The sequence below is a fragment of the Bos grunniens genome, chromosome 4 (assembly GCF_055505025.1).
Source record: "Bos grunniens cultivar Pamir isolate PY7600 chromosome 4, Bosgru_T2T1.0, whole genome shotgun sequence".
Taxonomy (NCBI): Eukaryota; Metazoa; Chordata; class Mammalia; order Artiodactyla; family Bovidae; genus Bos; species Bos grunniens.
This window is the reverse complement of record NC_141168.1, coordinates 54,338,901-54,358,132: the sequence shown is the minus strand read 5'-3', so window position 1 is coordinate 54,358,132 and position 19,232 is coordinate 54,338,901. Positions and strand designations below refer to the sequence as shown.

Sequence of the window (19,232 nt, the reverse complement as noted above, 5' to 3'; positions counted from 1 at the left end):
AAAATCCCATGGACAGAGGAGCCTGGTAGGCCCCAGTCTATGGGGTTGCAAATAGTCGAACACGACTGAGCGACTTTCACTTTCACTTTTCAAAGAAACAGCTCTTGGTTTTTTTAATCTCTATTTTATTTCCTCTCTGTTCTTATTATTTCCTTCTTTCTGCTGACTTTAGATTTTGTTTGTTCTTCTTTTCCTAAATCTTTTATGTGGTAGCTTCAATTCAGTTCAGTCGCTCAGTCATGTTTGACTCTTTGCGACCCCATGAATCGCAGCACGCCAGGCCTCCCTGTCCATCACCAACTCCCAGAGTTCACTCAGATTCACATCCATCAAGTCAGTGATGCCATCCAGCCATCTCATCCTCTGTCGTCCCCTTCTCCTCCTGCCCCCAATCCCTCCCAGCATCAGAGTCTTTTCCAATGAGTCAACTCTTCGCATGAGGTGGCCAAAGTACTGGAGTTTCAGCTTTAGCATCATTCCTTCCAAAGAAATCCCAGGGCTGATCTCCTTCAGAATGGACTGGTTGGATCTCCTTGCAGTCCAAGGGACTCTCAAGAGTCTTCTCCAACATCACAGTTCAAAAGCATCAATTCTTCGGCACTCAGTTTTCTTCACAGTCCAACTCTCACATCCATACGTGACCACTGGAAAAACCATAGCCTTGACTAGATGGACCTTTGTTGGCAAAGTAATGTCTCTGCTTTTGAATATGCTATCTAGGTTGGTCATAACTTTCCTTCCAAGGAGTAAGCATCTTTTAATTTCATGGCTGCAATCACCATCTGCAGTGATTTTGGAGCCCAAAAAAATAAAGTCTGACACTGTTTCCACTGTTTCCCCATCTATTTCCCATGAAGTGATGGGACCGGATGCCATGATCTTCATTTTCTGAATGTTGAGCTTTAAGCCAACTTTTTCACTCTCCACTTTCACTTTCATCAAGAAGCTTTTTAGTTCCTCTTCACTTTCTGCCATAAGGGTGGTGTCATCTGCATATCTGAGGTTATTGATATTTCTCCCAGCAATCTTGATTCCAGCTTGTGCTTCCCAGTCCAGTGTTTCTCATGATGTACTCTGTATAGAAGTTAAATAAGCAGGGTGACAATATATAGCCTTGACATACTCCTTTTCCTATTTGGAACCAGTCTGTTGTTCCATTACCAGTTCTAACTGTTGCTTCCTGACCTACATACAGATTTCTCAAGAGGCAGGTCAGGAGGTCTGGTATTCCCATCTCTTTCAGAATTTTCCACAGTTTATTGTGGTCCACACAGTCAAAGGCTTTGGCATAGTCAATACAGCAGAAGTAGATGTTTTTCTGGAACTCTCTTGCTTTTTCCATGATCCAGCAGATGTTGGCAATTTGATCTCTGGTTCCCCTGCATTTTCTAAAACCAGTTTGAACATCAGGAAGTTCACGGTTCACATATTGCTGAAGCCTGGCTTGGAGAATTTTGAGCATTACTTTCCTAGCGTGTGAGATGAGTGCAATTGTGTGGTAGTTTGAGCATTCTTTGGCATTGCCTTTCTTTGGGATTGGAATGAAAACTGACCTTTTCCAGTCCTGTGGCCACTGCTGAGTTTTCCAAATTTGCTGGCATATTGAGGTGGTTTATTTGAGATTTTTCTTGTTTTTTGAGAAAGGCCTGTATCACTATGAACTTCCCTCTAAGAACTACGTATGCTGCATCCCATAGATTTTGTATGGTTGTGTTTTCATTGTCATTTGTCTCAAGGTGTATTTTAGTTACCACTTAAATTTCATGTTGACTCATTGATTTTTTTTTTAAGTACCATGTTGTTTAGTCTCCATGTAATTTTTTCTCTTTCTTTTTCTGCAGTTAATTTTTAGTTTCATTGTGGTTAGAAAAGGTGTTTGGAATAATTTCTGTACTCTTAAAACTTTTGAGGCTTGTTTCAGGCCCTTGTATGTGGTCAGTCCTAGAGATGTTCTGTGTGCACTTGAAAAGAACGTGTATTCTATTTTTTGAATGTAATGTCCTGAAAACATCAATTAGGTCTAATTGTTCTATTGTATCATTTAGGATCTCTGTTGCCTTATCGATTATCTGGCTGGAAGATCTGTCCATGGACGTAAGCCTCTTGTTACTACTGTATTCCTATCAATTTCTCACTCTATGTTTTAGCATGGTTTTATGTATTTGGCTGCTCCTATATTAGGTGTGTATATGTTGATGAGTACAAAATTCTCTTCTTGTATTTATCTTTTATTACTTTATAATGTCCTTTATCTTTCTTTATAGTCTTTGTTTTAAGGTCTATTTTGTCTCACGAATATTGCAATCCCTACTTTGTTGTCATTTTCTTTTTTTTTTTTAATTTTATTTTATTTTTAAACTTTACATAATTGTATTAGTTTTGCCAAATATCAAAATGAATCCACCACAGGTATACATGTGTTCCCTATCCTGAACCCTCCTCCCTCCTCCCTCTCCATACCATCCCTCTGGGTCGTCCCAGTGCTCTAGCCCCAAGCATCCAGTATCGTGCATCGAACCTGGACTGGCATCTCGTTTCATACATGATATTTTACATGTTTCAATGCCATTCTCCCAAATCTTCCCACCCTCTCCCTCTCCCACAGAGTCCATAAGACTGTTCTATACATCTCTTTTGCTGTCTCGTACACAGGGTTATTGTTACCATCTTTCTAAATTCCATATATATGCGTTAGTATACTGTATTGGTGTTTTTCCTTCTGGCTTACTTCACTCTGTATAATAGGCTCCAGTTTCATCCACCTCATTAGAACTGATTCAAATGTATTCTTTTTAACAAATTATCTTTTTCCACCTCTTCAGTTTCAGTCTATATGTATCCTTTGCCCTAAAATGGATCTCTTGTAGGCAGCATATTGTAGACTCTTGTTTTTCTTTTATTTCCAGTCTACCACTCTAAATGTCTTTTGATTAGAACATTTAGTCCACTGACATTTAAGGTAATTATTGATAGATACGTATGTATTTCCATCTTAAACCTTATTTTCCCATTGATTTTATATTTCTTCTTTGTCCCTTTCTGTTTTTGTTTATCCTTTTGTAGTTTGATTTTCTCTTGTATTATACTTATGTTCTCTTCTTTTTAGTTTTTGTGAATCTATTATGTGTTTTTGATATGTGATTAACCTGTTTTTTAAATGTGTTAACCACTTCCTTTATCTACTTGCCTTAGATTTGTAGTCATATAGGCTCAGACACATTCTTGGTGGGGGGGAATCTACATTTTCTGACTTTCTGCCCCCACGTTTTATGATTTTGAAGTCCTCTTTTACATCTTCATGTTCATCCTTTTGCTGTTCATTGTGGTTATCATCACTTTCACAGAAAATGTATTAATCTGGTTTAAGTGATTTATTTTCCATTTGTGATTTTTTCTTTTCTATTATAGATTCTTTTCTATTTAGAGAATATCTTTCAATATTTCCTTTAGGATAGGTTTAGTATTGCTGTACTTTTTTAGTTTTTGCTTATTCGAGAAACTCTTTATCTTTTCTTATATTCTAAATTATAATCTTGCTGTGTAGAGTATCCTAGGTTGCAGATTTTTCCCCTTTGGAACTTTGAATGTATTTTGCCACTCCTTTCTGGCCTGCAATTGCTTCTGTAGAAAAATCATCCGTTAGCCTTATTGGGGGTTCTCTTGTAATTAACTTCGTTTTTCTTTTGCTGCCTTTAGAATCCTCTCTTTAATTTTGTCCCTTTTTATTATGTCTTGGTGTAAGCCTGTTTATCTTGTTGGGGACCCTTTGTGCTTCCTGTACCTGGATATCTGTTTCCTTCTTTAGGACTGGGAAGTTTTCAGCCATAATTTTTCAAATACATTTTTGACCCCCTTTTCTCTTTCTTTCCCTTCTGGAATCCCTATCATGCATAGATTGGCATGCTTTACATTATCCCATAGTCTCTTATATAGATTTTTTTTTTAAATTTGGCTTTCTGTCTGCTGTCCTGATAGAGTGATTTCCATTATTCTATCTTCCAGATCACTTACTTATCTTTCTGCATTATTCAATGTGCTATTCATTGTCTCTATGCAGCTTTCATCTCTGCAAATGAGTTTTCCTTATTCTTTTTTGATCACACTATGTGGCTTGTGGGATCTCAGTTCCCCAACCAGGAACTGAACTAGGCCAAACCCTAACCACTGGACCACCAGGGGAATTCCCTGCAGTTGATTTATGTAATTTTTCTTGGTTCCTCTTCACGGTTACTAGTCCCTTGTTACAGTACTCTGCATTGTTGTTGATAGCCTTTCTTAATTCCTTCATATTTTCATTGTCTCCTTTTTGAAATCAGTGTCTATTAGACTGAAGAGGCCTGCTTTATTGTTTGTCCTTTCAGGGGAATGCTCTTGGTTTTCTACCTGGATTCCTTTGCTGCTTCATTTTGCTTTTATTTCTCTTACTCTGTGAGTTTAGGAGAAACAATTATCTACTGTGATCTGGGAGGACTGTTTCTATGTGGAGACATCCCTGTGTAACTTGTGTGGGTTTAATATATTTGGTGCGAGGGTTGTGTTTTAGTATGGGTGCCTGTCATCTATTTTCTTAGTGTGTGTGTATTATCCCCTTGGTAGAGGGTGTGCAGATGTGGTGTCTAGTGCTTTGTTTGGGGGTTCTTGGCAGCAGTGGTGGCTCAGGTGTGCCCCCAGAGAATGTGATGGGAGCAGCAGCTATTCTTGCTAAGTTGCTAAGTCACTTCAGTCGTGTCTGACTCTGTGCGACCCCATAGACGGCAGCCCACCAGGCTCCCCCGTCCCTGGGATTCTCCACTCCTGGAATCTGTGAAGGTGGATGGTAGCAGCTTGCAACCATGCCTGGTGTCCAGTGGTGGTTCTGACCACTCCTGGAGTGGTGATAGCTCATGACTGCTCCTAGAGCCTGGGAAGGCACCGTCCTGTCACCTGTGAGCTCATGCACAGGAAAAAAGGCTACAATTCAGCTCCCTCCCCTCCCACTGCACACTTTCCAGACAGTGGCAACTAGCTTTTAGGATGGCCCAGGCTTCCTCTGTGTACACCCCCAGCCATAGGTGTTGGGGGCCAGAGTGAGGCACTCCGCCCATGGCAAAGGTCATGAGGAAGGAGGCTTGACATACGGAAAGGCGGGATCGAGCCACAGGAGTCCCCCTGGAAATCCTCGAGCATCTACCCCCATAACCAGAGCCTGCCTACTTTACTACTTTGTGCTCCCACCTACACCTCTGACTTTACGGGGGGCTCTCCCCCACCACCTCTTTCGGAGAAGGAGTTAACTTAGAGCTCCAGTTAATAAAAACTCCTGGGCGTGACAAGAGTGTTTTAACCTACAAACTCCTCTGAAGGTTCTCTAGCCTGCCTGACAGGCTTGTCTGGCCACATGTGATTGCTCACAGCCTCCCAACCGTGAGAGGCATGAGATGCTTAAACCTTCTTAAAACAGGTTCTTTAGAGAAGTTAGAAAATTATTAGTGTAAGTATAGTGGGCTGATTAGAAATTGTATTGGTGAAGGGTTTTTCATTTGTTGAGCCAATGTTTGTTGCTAAGTCTCCATATCCCCTGCCCTTACACACATTAATGAATATATAGAAATAAGTATTAACCTTTGATATTAATCATGTTAGACCTTAGGCTAAGTAAATTCTTTCCTTAACTAAAACCCACTACACCCTCACCCTATAGGAATGTAACTTTATTTGGGTGGCGTCTGTTTTAAGAATAATCACCCCTGGAGAAATAAGTGTCCTGGTTGACTGACCGCTGTCACAAGGAGAGGGTCATAAATTGTCAGCAGGCCCCCTGGCCAGAAGATGATGTAACACCCCTAAGACCTCTGTATACATTTGTATGAAGCACCTGACTTTGATAAAAGTCAGGACTGCTGACCCCGTGTGACTTTTGCATAACATCTCAGTGTATAAAAGTAGACCATGGAAAATAAAGAATTGGGATCAGTTTCTCGAAATACTGGTCTCCCCATGTTGCTCTCTCACTCTGGCTGAGTCTCCATCTGGAGCGCGGAACCCGCCATGCTTACTAATTATGCCTGGGCTTCTAAGATCCCACCAGGGAGGCCTCAGTGTCTCCTCTCCTTCGGGAGAACGGAAGGACGCCTGCGGCCTACGTAAGTGGTGCAGGCTTCTTGTCTTGAAGTTTTATTGGTCTCCCGAGTAAACCAAGCTACTCAGCCTCTTTTCTCCACTGAATTTTCCTACTGAGCTATCCTCATTCTATTACTCTTTACATCTTTAATTAATATCTAATTGAAGCTATTGTATCCTGATCCTCACCGACGCCGTCCCCGCTTCGAATACCCTGGATCAGCCAGGGCTGGACCCCGGCACATAGGCTCAGTAGATCCAGCCCCAGCCCAGGCTGTTTACACACAGCCTACCCCAATCCTCTTCCTGGTTCTGATCTCTGAAGCCCAAGTTCCAGCACCCAGCTCCCTCCCACCCCGAAAGACACATGTCTCAGCCTGGGGAACGCACCCAGCTCCCACCCACCCCAGTAGATGCATGTCTCAAACTGAGGAACTCACGGCAGAGGCCCTGATCATCCGTACAGTTCTCCCTCTGCTCCAGCTGCTGCCCGCTGGTTGCTGCACTCTCCTTCAAGGCTCTGAGGCTCCCTTTCTGTCCCTGTAGAGCTCCCCACCAGCGAAGGGTCTTCCTATGGTGCAGGAAACTTTCCTCTTTCACAGCTTCCTTCCAGCAGCACAGGGCTTGTCCTGATTACTTTCTGGGTAGAGTATTCTTGGTTGCAAGTTTTTCCCCCTCATTTTAAATGTGTTGTGACCTGCAGCTGATAGCCTTATGGGAGTTCCCATATACATGTGTTGCTTTTTCCATTGCTGCTCTTAATATTCCCCCTTTATCATCAACGTTTTGCCATTTTAATTATAAGGTGTGTTGGTGTTTTTCCTTTGGGTTGATTCTGTTTGGGATTCTTTGCACTTCCTGGACCTGGATGTCTGTTTCCCAAGTTAGGGAAGTTTTCAGTCAGTATGCCTTCAATTCTGTTTTCAGCCTTATTTTCTCTTTCTTCTCCTTCTGGGACCCCTACAGTGCAAATATTAGTGTGTTTGATGTTTTCCCAGAGGTCTTCATTCTTTTCATACTTTTTTCTTCTTTATGTTAAGCATCAGTGATTTCTGCTACTATCTTCTGGCTCGTTGATCCAGTCCTCTGTATCCTTTAGTCTATTGTTGGTTCTTCTAGTGTATATTTCATTTTAGTTATTGCGTTTTTCATGCCATTTTGATTATTTTTTATATTTTCTGTTTGTTAAAAACTCCTAAATTCTTGTTCTGTGCATTGATTCTTCCAAGTTCTTTGATCATCTTATGATCACTACGTTGAACTCTTTCTCAGGTAGATTGTCTACTTAGTTCTTTTTCTGGGGTTTTATCTTGTTTCTTAATTTGGAACATGTTCTTCTGTTGCCTCATTTTGTCTAAGTTGCTTTTTTAATTTTTATGTGTCTGATGGGTTGTTTACATTTCCCAACCTTGAAGAAGATGCTTTTCATAGGCATCCTTTGTGTCCCAGGATACTTCCCTTTCACCACCAGGGTTATATGCTCTAGGGGTTCCCCCATGAGGGATGTATGGGTCTTTCTGTTGTGGTGCGCTATGTGGGTAGTCTAGTGAGCTTGGTTGACCCCTGGTTTCTTTGGTTGCCAGTTCATGCCTTGTGCAGAGGCTGCTAGCGACTCATTGGCGGGACTGGTTCATGAGGCAGCTGGCTGCAGAACCCCCAGGGGTCTATACTTGTGCTGGGGTCCTGATGGGTGGAGTTAGGATCCAGGAGACCTCAGGGGCCATTGCTCATCCACTAGTGAGCAGAGCTGTGCCCTGGAGTCTGGTTTCAAGGTTGAAGAGTCCCAGAGCAGGTATCGGATCACTGGTGGGTGGGGCCAGTTCCTGACACAGTTGACTGCAAGGTCTGGGATGTCTTGAATCTTGTATTGGCCTGCTAGTGGGCAGGTCCTGGGCCCAACTGGCCCAGGGCAGGATCTGGACAGCTAGTGAGTGGACCAGGACTGGAGATGGCAGGACTGTAGTTTTCTTGTGACTCATGTCTGCCTACTGGTGGGTGGAGCTGGATGAAAGGCTAGAGCAGGCTTACTGGTGGGTGGGGCTGGTGCCTTGGGGATTCTGGGGCTGGTTCCAGACTACTCTGGGTAGAGCTGGGTCCCAGGGTCTCTGGCTGGACGCCCCTGATGGTCTTGGTTCTACTGCCTGTGTACTGGTGCATGAAGCTGGATTCTGGGCCCTCTGCTGGGCAGGGCTGTGTCCAGAGACAGTTGTGGATCTAAGGGTGTTAGAGCAGCCTCTCTGCTGGTAGGTGGGGCTGTGTCCATACCTAGTTAGTTGCTTGGCCTGAGCTGTCATGGCACTGGTCCCTGCAAACCACTCAGTGCCTATAGCCCCATGTGGGGCTGGGGCCTGGTGCTGATAAGCTAAAGGGAGGATTCCAGAATGACACTTGCCAGCATCCATGTCCATGGGGTAAAAGAGCCCCCCAGAATGGCTGTTACCAGTGTCTGTGTTCCCAGTGCGAGCTATAATTGCCTTCTGCCACTCCGGGAGACTCTCCAGGAATAGCAGGTAGGTTTGACCAAGGCGCCTATCAGGTCACTGCTTCTGCCCTGGGTTCTAGAGCATGTGAGATTTTGTATGTGCCCTTTAAAAGTGAGGTCTCTATTTCTTGCAGCCTTATTTGACTCTCAAAAATAAGCCCCACTGGCCTTCAAAGCTAGATGTTCCCGGGGGCTCATCTTCCTGTGTAGGACTCCCAGGTTGGGGACCCTGACATGGGGCTCGGATCTCTCACCCCTTTGGGAAAACCATGCAGTCCTAATTATTCTCTGTTTGTGGATCGCCCACTGGGGATGTGAGACTTGACTATACGGCAACTCTGCCCCTCCTGCCTACCTCTCTGTGCTTCCATCTTTATATCTTTAGTTGTAGAAGAAATTTTCTGGTAGCTTCTAGTCATTTTCAACAATGGTTGTTCTGCACATGGTTGTGATTTTGTGTGCCTGTAAGAGGAGGCACGTTCAGGGTCTTTCCCACTCAGCCATCTTACAGCGTTTCCCTTGTTTAAATGTTAATTCTACATATATTTTAAACCCCAGAAGATAGGATTGTTTTGTTCAGTCAATACACATTTATATTTAACCATGTATTAAAATTTTCTGTTACTCTCATTTTGTTTGAGTTTAAAATCATTTTTCTTTTACCTAAAAAGCTATTCAGTACTGGCTACTGAGCTACACTGGCCACAAGCTCTTTCAGTTTTTATTTATCTGGAAATATATTTTGACTTTAAAGAAAATAAACTTCAGTGAAGTATTATTTCATACAGTAACATTCACAGATTTTAAGTGTACAGGTAGACTTTTGACAAATCATATGTGCATATATAATCCCTGGGTATCCCCTGGAGAAGGGAATGGCAATCCACTCCAGTACTCTTGCCTGGAGAAATCCATGGACACAGGGGCCTGACGGGCTACAGCCCATGGGGTCACAAAGAGTTGGACATAACTGAGTGACTAATACTAATGATATTAATGGTATATATGTATATATGTGTGCATGCATAATATAATACACACATGTTGCATATGCATACACATGTGATGTGTGTGCATGCTTAGTCATGTCTGACTCTTTGCAATCCCATGGACTGTAGCCTGCCAGGCTCTTCTGTCCATGAAATTTTCCAACCTACCCACTGGAGTGGGTTGCCATTTTCTACTCCAACACATATGTGAAATATGCATGTAAATACACATCTATGCATAGTGATACATACATTCATATATATGTGCTGTTGTTCAGTTGCTAAGTCATGTCTGATTTTTTGCAACCCCATGGACTGCAACACCACAGGCTCCCTTGTCCTTCACTATCACCCAGAGTTACTCAAACTCAAGACCATCGAGTCGGTGTTGCCATCCAACCATCTCATCCTCTGTCCTCCCCTTTTCCTCCTGCCTTCAGTCTTTCCCATTATCAGAGTCTTCTCCAATGAGTCATTTCTTCCCATCAGGTGGTCAAAGTATTGGAGTTTCAGCTTCAGCATCAGTCCTTCCAATGAACATTCAGGACTGATTGCCTTTAGGATTGATTGGTTTGATCTTGCAGTCTAAGGGACTCTCAAGAGTCTTATCTTACACCGCAGTTCAAAAGCATCAATTCTTTGGTGCTCAGCCTTATTTATGGTCCAACTCTCACATCCATATATGACTACTGGAAACACCATAGCTTTGACTATATGAACCTTTGTTGGCAAAGTAATGTCTTGGCTTTTTAATACTCTGTCTAGGTTTGTCATAGCTTTTCTTCCAAGAAGCAAGTGTCTTTTAATTTCGTGGCTGCAGTGACTGTCCACAGTGATTTTGGAGCCCAAGAAAATGAAATCTTTCACTGTTTCCATATTTTTCCCCAATCTATTTGCCATGAAGTGATGGGACGAGATGCCATGATCTTAGTTTTTTGAATGTTGAGTTTTAAGGCAGCTTTTTCACTCTCCTCTTTCACCTTCATCAAGAGGCTCTTGAGTTCCTCTTCACTTTCTGCTATTAGGGTGGTGTCATCTTTATATCTGAGGTTATTGATATTTCTCCTGGCAATCTTGAGCCTCATCCAGCCCAGCATTTTGCATGGTGTACTCTGCATATGCATTAAATAAGCAGGGTGACAATATACACCCTTGACGTACGCCTTTCCCAATTTTGAACCAATCCATTGTTTCATGTCCAGTTCTAACTTACTTCTTGACCTGCATACAGATTTCTCAGGAGGCAAATAAGGTGATCTGGTATTCCTATCTATCGAAGAATTTTCCACAGTTTGTTGTGACCCACACAGTCAAAGGCTTTAATATAGTCAATGAAGCAGAAGTAGATGGGGTTTTTTTGGGGGGGGAGGGAATTCCTTTGCTTTTTCTTTGATCCAGTGGATGTTGGCAATTTGATCTCTAGTTCCCCTGCCTGTATAAATCCAGCTTGTACATCTGGAAGTTCTAAGTTCATGTACTGCAGAAGCCTAGCTTGAAGGATTTTGAGTCTAATCTTCCTAGCATGTGAAATGAAGGCAACTGTGCTGTAGTTTCTGCACAACTCTTTGGCATTGCCTTTGGGATTGGAATGAAAACTGACCTTTTCCAATCCTGTGGCCACTGCTGAGTTTTCCAAATTTGCTGACATATTGAGTGTAGCACTTTCACAGCAGCATCTTTTAGGATTTTAAATAGCTCAGCTGGAATTTCATCACCTCCACTAGTTTTGTTCGTAGTAATGCTTCCTAAGGTCCACTTAACTTCACATTCCAGGATGTCTGGCTGTAGGTGACTGACCACACACCATCATGGTTATCTGGGTCATTAAGACTCTTTTTTTCAGTTCTTCTGTGTATTCTGGCAAATAGAATGTATTCACTTCATGGCAAATAGATGGGGAAACAGTGGTTGACTTTATTTTGGGGGGCTCCAAAATCACTGCAGATTGTGATTGCAGCCATGAAATTAAAAGATGCTTACTCCTTGGAAGGAAAGTTAGGAACAACCTGCTGCTGCTGCTGCTGCTAAGTTGCTTCAGTCATGTCTGACTCTGTGCGACCCCATAGACAGCAGCCCACCAGGCTCCCCGGTCCCTGGGATTCTCCAGGCAAGAACACTGGAGTGGGTTGCCATTTCCTTCTCCAATGCATGAAAGTGAAGTCGCTCAGTCATGTCCAACTCTTAGTGACCCCGTGGACTGCAGCCTACCAGATTCCTCCATCCATGGGATTTTCCAGGCAAGAGTACTGGAGTAGGGTGCCATTGCCTTCTCCGAGGACCAACCTAGACAGCATATTAAAAAACAGAGACATTACTTTGTTAACAAAGGTCTGTCTAGTCAAGGCAAGAGTACTGGAGTAGGGTGCCATTGCCTTCTCCGAGGACCAACCTAGACAGCATATTAAAAAACAGAGACATTACTTTGTTAACAAAGGTCTGTCTAGTCAAGGCTATGGTTTTTCCAGTGGTCATTTATGGATGTGAGAGTTGGACTATAAAGAAAGCTGAGCACCAAAGAATTGATGCTTTTGAACTGTGGTATTGGAGAAGACTTTTGAGAGTCCCTTGGACTGCAAGGAGATCCAACCAGTCCATCCTAAAGGAGATCAGTCCTGAATGTTCATTGGAAGGACTGATGTTGAAGCTGAAACTCCAATACTTTGGCCACTTGATGTGAAGAACCGCTCATTTGAAAAGACCCTGATCCTGGGAAAGATTGAGGGCAGGAGGAGAAGGGGACGACAGAGGATGAGATGGTTGGATGGTATCACCAACTCAATGGACATGAGTTTGGGTGGACTCTGGGAGTTGGTGATGGACAGGGAGGCCTGGCGTGCTGTGGTCCTTGGGGTCGCAGAGTCAGACACGACTGAGCGACTGAACTGAACTGTGTATTCTTGCCGCTTCTTCTTAATATCTTCTGCTTCTGTTATGTCATTGCCGTTTCTGTCCTTTATTGAGCCCATCTTTGCATGAAATGTTCCCTTGGTATCTCCGATTCTCTTGAAGAGAGTTCTAGTCTTTCCCATCCTATTGTTTTTGTCTATTTCTTTGCATTTTTCACTGAAGAAGGCTTTCCTGTCTCTCCCTGCTGTTTTCTGGGACTCTGCATTCATTTGGGTATATCTTTCCTTATCTCCTTTGCCTTTTGCTTCTCTTCTTTTCTCAGCTATTTGTATGGGATCCTCAGACAGCCACTTTTGCCTTCTTGCATTTCTTTTCCTTTGGGATGGTTTTGGTCACCACCTCCTGTACAGTGTTACAAACCTCCATCCATAGTTTTTCAGGCACTCTGTCTACCAGATCTAGTCCCTTGACTCTGTTCATCACCTCCACTTTATAATCATAAGGGATTTGATTTAGGTCATACCTGAATGGTCCGGTGGTTTGCCCAACTTTCTTCAATGTGAGCCTGAATTTTGCAATAAGAAGCTGCTGATCTGAGCCACAGTCAGCTCCTGGACTTGTTTTTGCTGACTGTATAGAGTTTCTCCATCTTCAGCTACAAAGAATGTAATCAATCTGATTTCCGTATTGACCATCTGCTGTTGTCCATGTGTAGAGTCATCTCTTGTGTTGTCAGAAGAGAGTGTTTTCTATGACCAGTGTGTTCTCTTGGCACAACTTTGTTAGCCTTTGCCTTGTTCATTTTGTACTCCCAAGGCCAAACTTGGCTGTTACTCCAGGTATCTCTTGACTTCCTACTTTTGCATTCCAGTCTCCTATGATGAAAGGACATATTCTTTTGGTGTTAATTCTGAAAGGTCTTGTAGGTCTTCATAGAACCGTTCAACTTTAGCTTCTTGGCATCGGTGGTTGGGGCATAGATTATATTACTGTGATACCAAATGGTTTGCCTTGGAAATGAACCGAGATCATTCTGGCATTTTTGAGATTGCATCCAAGTACTGTATTTAAGACTCTTCTGTTGACTGTGAGGGCTACTCCATTCCAAGGGATTCTTGCCCACAGTAGCAGATATAATGGTCATTTGAATTAAATTTGCCCATTCTCATCCATTTTACTTCTCTAGCCCCCAGCTGGCACATTGACTGCCACCCAATGGCCAATGATGGTTTTTCACCCTCAACAAAGACCATCAATGGGACAGCCAGAGCACCAGGCATGTCCTCCAGCTACGTGGAGCAGCTGAAGGGCATGTCCCTCCTAGTCAGGGCCGGACAAAACATGGTCTGCTGGAGAAGGGAATAGCAAACCACTTCAGTATTGCCCCCCCATGAACAGTATGAAAAGGCAAAAAGATTGACACCTGTCAGTGAGATATACATGAATTTGTGGCACTGCAAGATAAAGAACACTTCTATCACCCCAGGAATTTCTCTTATTCCTCTTTGCATTCAATTTCTCACTTCTATTCCCCCTACCCAGGAAACCACTGCTCTGATTTCTAGTTCAGATTTCTAGAATTATATGAATGAAATCATACACTCCGTACTCTTTTGAGTCTTGTTTCTCTCAGCATAACATCTCTGATACTCATTCATGTCATATCAATATTTCATTCATATTTATTTTTCAATAATACACTACTGTATGTAGCACCCCAATCTGCTCATCCATTCACCTGTAGCTGGCCTCTGTGGGAACAGCAAGCTACGCTATCAGAACTGGCAGTGGAAGCCCCCTGTTTTAAAAAAACACCCACAAAACTGTCAGAACCTCTGAACCTTTTTAGAAGGCTGAGAGCTAGAATAAGAAGTTACTAAACTGAAACATATCACAGGCTCTTGATATGTATTTCAAATGTGTTTCCAGAAGTTTACATCAATTTACATTCCTGGTATGAGAGTTCTTGCCTCACCATACTATTAAAACCATTTTTGTGTCTTACTTTCTGATCTTTTCAAGCATGAAAATTGAATCTAATTGTTGAAAGGAATTCAGGCTAAACCACTAGGTCCTGTAGTTACTTTGTTTCTGAGTTTATAGGATTATAGTGACCTTACTTCTTTAACCCCCACCTCACTGACTTTCTGAGAAAACTCTAATCTGAAAAGCTGGTTCACAATCTTCTGGCATCAGAATTTCTCGTAACCAAATGTCCATGAACTGCATTTCTCTGGAGTGTTCCATGATTTAGATTTGGTCCAAATGTCCATGAACTGCATTTCTCTGGAGTGTTCCATGATTTAGATTTGGTCTACCCTTGGATTCTAATAGGGCAGGATCAGATTTCTTTGTTTCCTCTTTCACCATCCACACCTTGTTAAATTCCTGCTGAGTTGAGAGATCTTTGCAAATCTGGTTAAATTTCAAGCTAGTCTCCTTGCCAGCTGGCTGACGTGTAATTTGTTGCTTTGCTTAGGTGGCCATAAATCAGGTTTTCCTTAAGTTTCCGCCTTAGGCAGTAAGAGGTAGTGATGGCTATGGGTGATACTCTGGGGAAGGGCTGGGAAGGCACGTCAGTGGTTTTGTGGGAATCACAGGCTTGGAAGAGTTAGAAGCCAGGAGTGAAATGAGACCCACAGTGAAGATGTATGAGGACTGGGAGCGAAGGAATGAAGGCCCTTATGTAACACCCATTCCAAGCCTTGAGAAGAATGGAGCTCAGTTCAGTTGCTCAGTCATGTCCGGCTCTTTGCAACCCCATGGACTGCAGCATGCTAGGCCTCCCTGTCCATCGCCAGCTCCTGGAGTTTACTCAAACTCATGTCCATTGAGTCAGTTGATGCCATCCAGCTATCTCATCCTCTGTCGTCCCTTTCTCCTCCTACCTTCAGTCTTTCCCAGCATCATGGTGTGAAAAGACCCTGATTCACCAAGTGACAAGGCAGCTCCCTTTCCAGCTCTCTGATTTACTATGATCTCAAGGAGAAAGTATCATTCTTGTGCGACTGTGTCTTTAACACCTCTCAAATGCTTCTAAGAGAAAACAAGCCTCAGACCAAGAGACTTTCTGGGCAATATTGTTAGGCTGGAATTCAATAGCACGGTTTTATTCTTTAGTGAATTTATTTTTGTGTTACTTTTTTATTTATTGTAAGTGAGTGTTTTGGTTATAATGGTAATATAAAGTTTCCTTTAAAATTAGTCCGCTAGAGTTGTAAAATAAAGTCAATTTAAAGGAAAAAGTTAAGTACATACTTTGCTTTTGAGACTCAATTATGGCCAAAAAATGTGACTGTCGTGCCTGAATGTCTAAGATTTGGAAAATAGTATCCCAAAGGAAGAAGGTAATGAAGAGTACTCTGAGATCCTAGAGTCCTGTATTAAAAATTACTTTCTCCAATTTTATTCATTTATTTGTGCACCATGCAGCACAAGAGGGTTTTCAAAGAAACCTTTCTTTCTCTCTCTTTTTTTTTTTTTGACTTTGCAGATTCCAGAAAGAAATTGGAAATTGAAGATTTAAGGATAGAATGTTGTTTTACAGTATTCTCACTTACTTCAAAGAACACATGCCAGAAACTTAAAAAGGTATTACTAACCACTAGTTTGGGCTTCCCTGGTGGCTCAGACAATAAAGCGTCTGCCTGCAATGTGGGAGACCGGGGTTCGATTCCTGGGTCGGGAAGATCCCCTGGCGAAGGAAATGGCAATCCACTCCAGCACTCTTGCCTGGAAAAATCCCATGGACGGAGGAGCCTGATAGGCTACATTCCATGGGGTCTCAGAGTCAGACCCTGAGCTACTACACTTTCACTTTCAACCACTAGTTTAAATATACATTTAACATCATCAACTGGTATCCTTAAGGGAACTAATTTTCTAAAACTTTGAATCCTTAAGTGAGTCATAGAATTGATAACAATAGAAAAAGCTGAATTAGAGTCTAATCAGTCAGCATACTTTTAGTGGAATAGTAGCTAATCACTCATTTTTGTTCCTTCAAATTCCTTTTGATAAGAATCTCTTGCCTTTCTTGTTTAGAATGTTAGAATGTACTGTGTTTTGCTCAGTCAGGTTAAAAAAGGGAAGGGTATTGTGTGGAGTCCCGTTGAGAATCTCTGGAAGGCTTGCATTTCACAACTTGAAGGTAAAGGACAATAAAATGCAAAAATGCAAGGAAAAAATTGTGTCAAAGAGCAGGAGACTAGTTGTGGGGGAAAAATGTGAGAACCATGAGACCTGAATGTTAACAGAGGTGGGCTTGTGAAACATACATGTTTGGAACTCTTATGAGTTTTTTCTTTAAGATCAACAAAAAAATATTTAAATTTATCTCTCTGGGATATGTGGGGTTTAGAGGAAAGACTAGTTCAAGGTCTTTCTGCTTTCAAGAGTGTGATCCATTTTATATCCACAGGATGATTGGAAAATTAAGTGGCTGAGAGATCTTATTCTGGAGGGGGAAAAAAAAAGCAATCAGTACAATTCTGGGGTTGCACAGATAAACCCAAAGTATTTTCTTAATACCCAAAGAAAAGAGCTTGGACCCTACCAAGACAGGAAGTTCAGCACCTATATGAGGTTTTTGAGGATTTCCAGGGAGATGGTGTCTCCTGGTCATCCACTGCTTGGAATTCCACATTACCTCTCTTTGTCGCCCTCATTCTGTCCCACTTCACTCCAGCATGGCCATTGCCACTCCTTCATTCCCTCAGGTGCTTATATGTAACCGGTTTGGCTGGAGATATAAGGAGAGCTGGGGCAGGGCTGTGGAGAGGACTACACACAACCCAGATCAGGCAGTGATGACGGACATGCTGCTGTTGCCAGGTTCCTGGGCTCTGACTACCGCAGGAGAGCCATGACTACCGTGAATGCCTCATCCCAGATCGCTCTCTCCTCAGGGCATTTTGCTCTCTCCCACAACTCCTCGGCTCCAAATTCTGGGCCCTGTCCCCTCACAGGGTGTGTAGGAACTTATCCCTGTTAGCTAATTTGGAAAACATACATTTGCATCCTTATTCCAGTCTAGGATTGAGACATACATTTTTTCCTCCCAGACTTTAAACTTTTTATTTTGTACTGGGGTATAGCTGATTAACAATGTTGTGGTAGTTTCGGGTGAACAGTGAAGGGATTCAGCCATGCATGTCTATATGCACCCGTTCTCCCCCAAACCCCTCTCCCATCCAGGTTGGCACATAACATTGAATAGAGTTCCATGGAGGCACACTTTTTAAAAAGCAGTAGTAATTAAGAAGTTTTGCTAAACAAAAGCATTGTCTACCTCTGGTCATCTACCCCACTGATGTAACCCACAAGCAGACACAACTAAATTATGATTTTTTTTTTACTGTAATACATCTCAGATCAATATCTTAAGCACGACTCCTTCCTGCTTTTGTTGAGTTGCTCAGTCATGTCCATCTCTTTGTGACACCATGGCCTACAGCACACTAGGCTTCCCTGTCTTTCACTGTCTCCCAGAGTTTGCTCAAACTCATATCCATTGAGTCAATGATACCATCCAACCATCTCATCCTCTGTCGTCCCCTTCTCCTCCTGCCCTCAATAATTCCCAGCGTCAGGGTCTTTCCCAGTGAATTGGCTCTTTGCATCAGGTGGCCAAAGTATTGGAGCTTCAACTTCAGCATCAGTCTTTCCAGTGAATATTCAGGATTGATTTCCTTTAGAATTGACTGCTTTGATCTCCTTGTAGTCCAAGGGACTCTCAAGAGTCTTCTCCAATACCACAGTTCAAAAGCATCAATTCTTTGGTACTCAGCCTTCTTTATGGTCCAATTCTCACATCCGTACATGACTACTGGAAAAACCATAGCTTTGACCAGATGGACCTTTGTTGGCAAAGTAATGTCTCTGTTTTTTAATATGCTGTTCCTGCTCTAAGTAGAGAAATTCCAGGACCAACCAAAGAAAGGTGGGGGATTGTGGGGTGGGGAAATCTTTCCCATGGCTTTGGCTTTGTTGGTGATTTCATTTGTTTCTTCAGGCGCTGCACTGAGAGGCTGGCCCTGGATCCTGATTGCCCTTCTGCCAGAAAGACACATGCAGCCAAAGATGAATTTGGGGAAAGCAGCCACTTGCTTCTTTAACCATGGAAAAGCGCGGCCGCAGTAAGATGGAAATAGTCCCATCAGAGTCTCACTCCTTCATCAAGTTGTTGAAAGTCAACCGGGAGCATCTGGTCACTCACATCCGAAACACTCAGTGTCTGCTGGACAACTTGTTGCAGAATGACTACTTCTCCAATGAAGATGCAGAGATCGTGTGTGCCTGCCCCACGCAGCCCGACAAGGTGCTAGTGACAGGGAGGCCAGCTCTGGTGGCCAGACGGGGTGAAGAGCTTTGAGAGTTCAGTACATTGGGTGATTATTTACAGAACAGAAATTACATATTTCATTTCTGTGATCATGACACAGCAAACTCCTCCGATCCCCTCCATTCTCCTTGCTGTGTGTACTGGTTCTCAAACAACTCATTTTCCAATTCACTTTAAATTAGTGAATTCTTTAGAAAGAAAGTGAGTATGAAATGCTAGCTATGCTACCCTCTTCTGTGCTTTTTAAACCCTGGAGAGCTGCTCACTGCTGGGTACTGCTCTGAGAATGGCCCTCACTTCTGATTGAGGAATGGCTGCATTGTAGCCCAGGTCCACAGTAAAGACTGTCTTACACTTCACTGTGGGAAGTCTTCACGGCCCTTGGTTTCACTTTAACTTTGCATCATGTTCAGAAAAATAGAATGGAGGGGCCAAATCCTCCTTCTTGGGGACAGGAGTGACAGAATTCATT

General features: G+C 42.8%; 1 protein-coding gene across 9 annotated transcripts in view; it reads left to right on the top strand.

The window, feature by feature from the left end:
• The window catches only part of NOD1 (nucleotide binding oligomerization domain containing 1), a 91,272-nt gene that overhangs the window by 34,893 nt on the left and 37,147 nt on the right, over positions 1 to 19,232 (top strand). For 5 of the 9 annotated variants that reach the window (XM_086396451.1, XM_086396447.1, XM_086396450.1 and 2 more), the window contains exons 2-3: positions 15,911 to 16,008; positions 18,431 to 18,736. In XM_086396451.1, the coding sequence (XP_086252577.1) occupies positions 18,536 to 18,736 (201 nt within the window). In that variant the 5' untranslated portion in view covers positions 15,911 to 16,008; positions 18,431 to 18,535. The remainder of the gene's footprint in view (positions 1 to 15,910; positions 16,009 to 18,430; positions 18,737 to 19,232) is intronic. The other 4 variants (XM_086396453.1, XM_086396452.1, XM_086396448.1 and 1 more) reach the window with 1 other exon arrangement.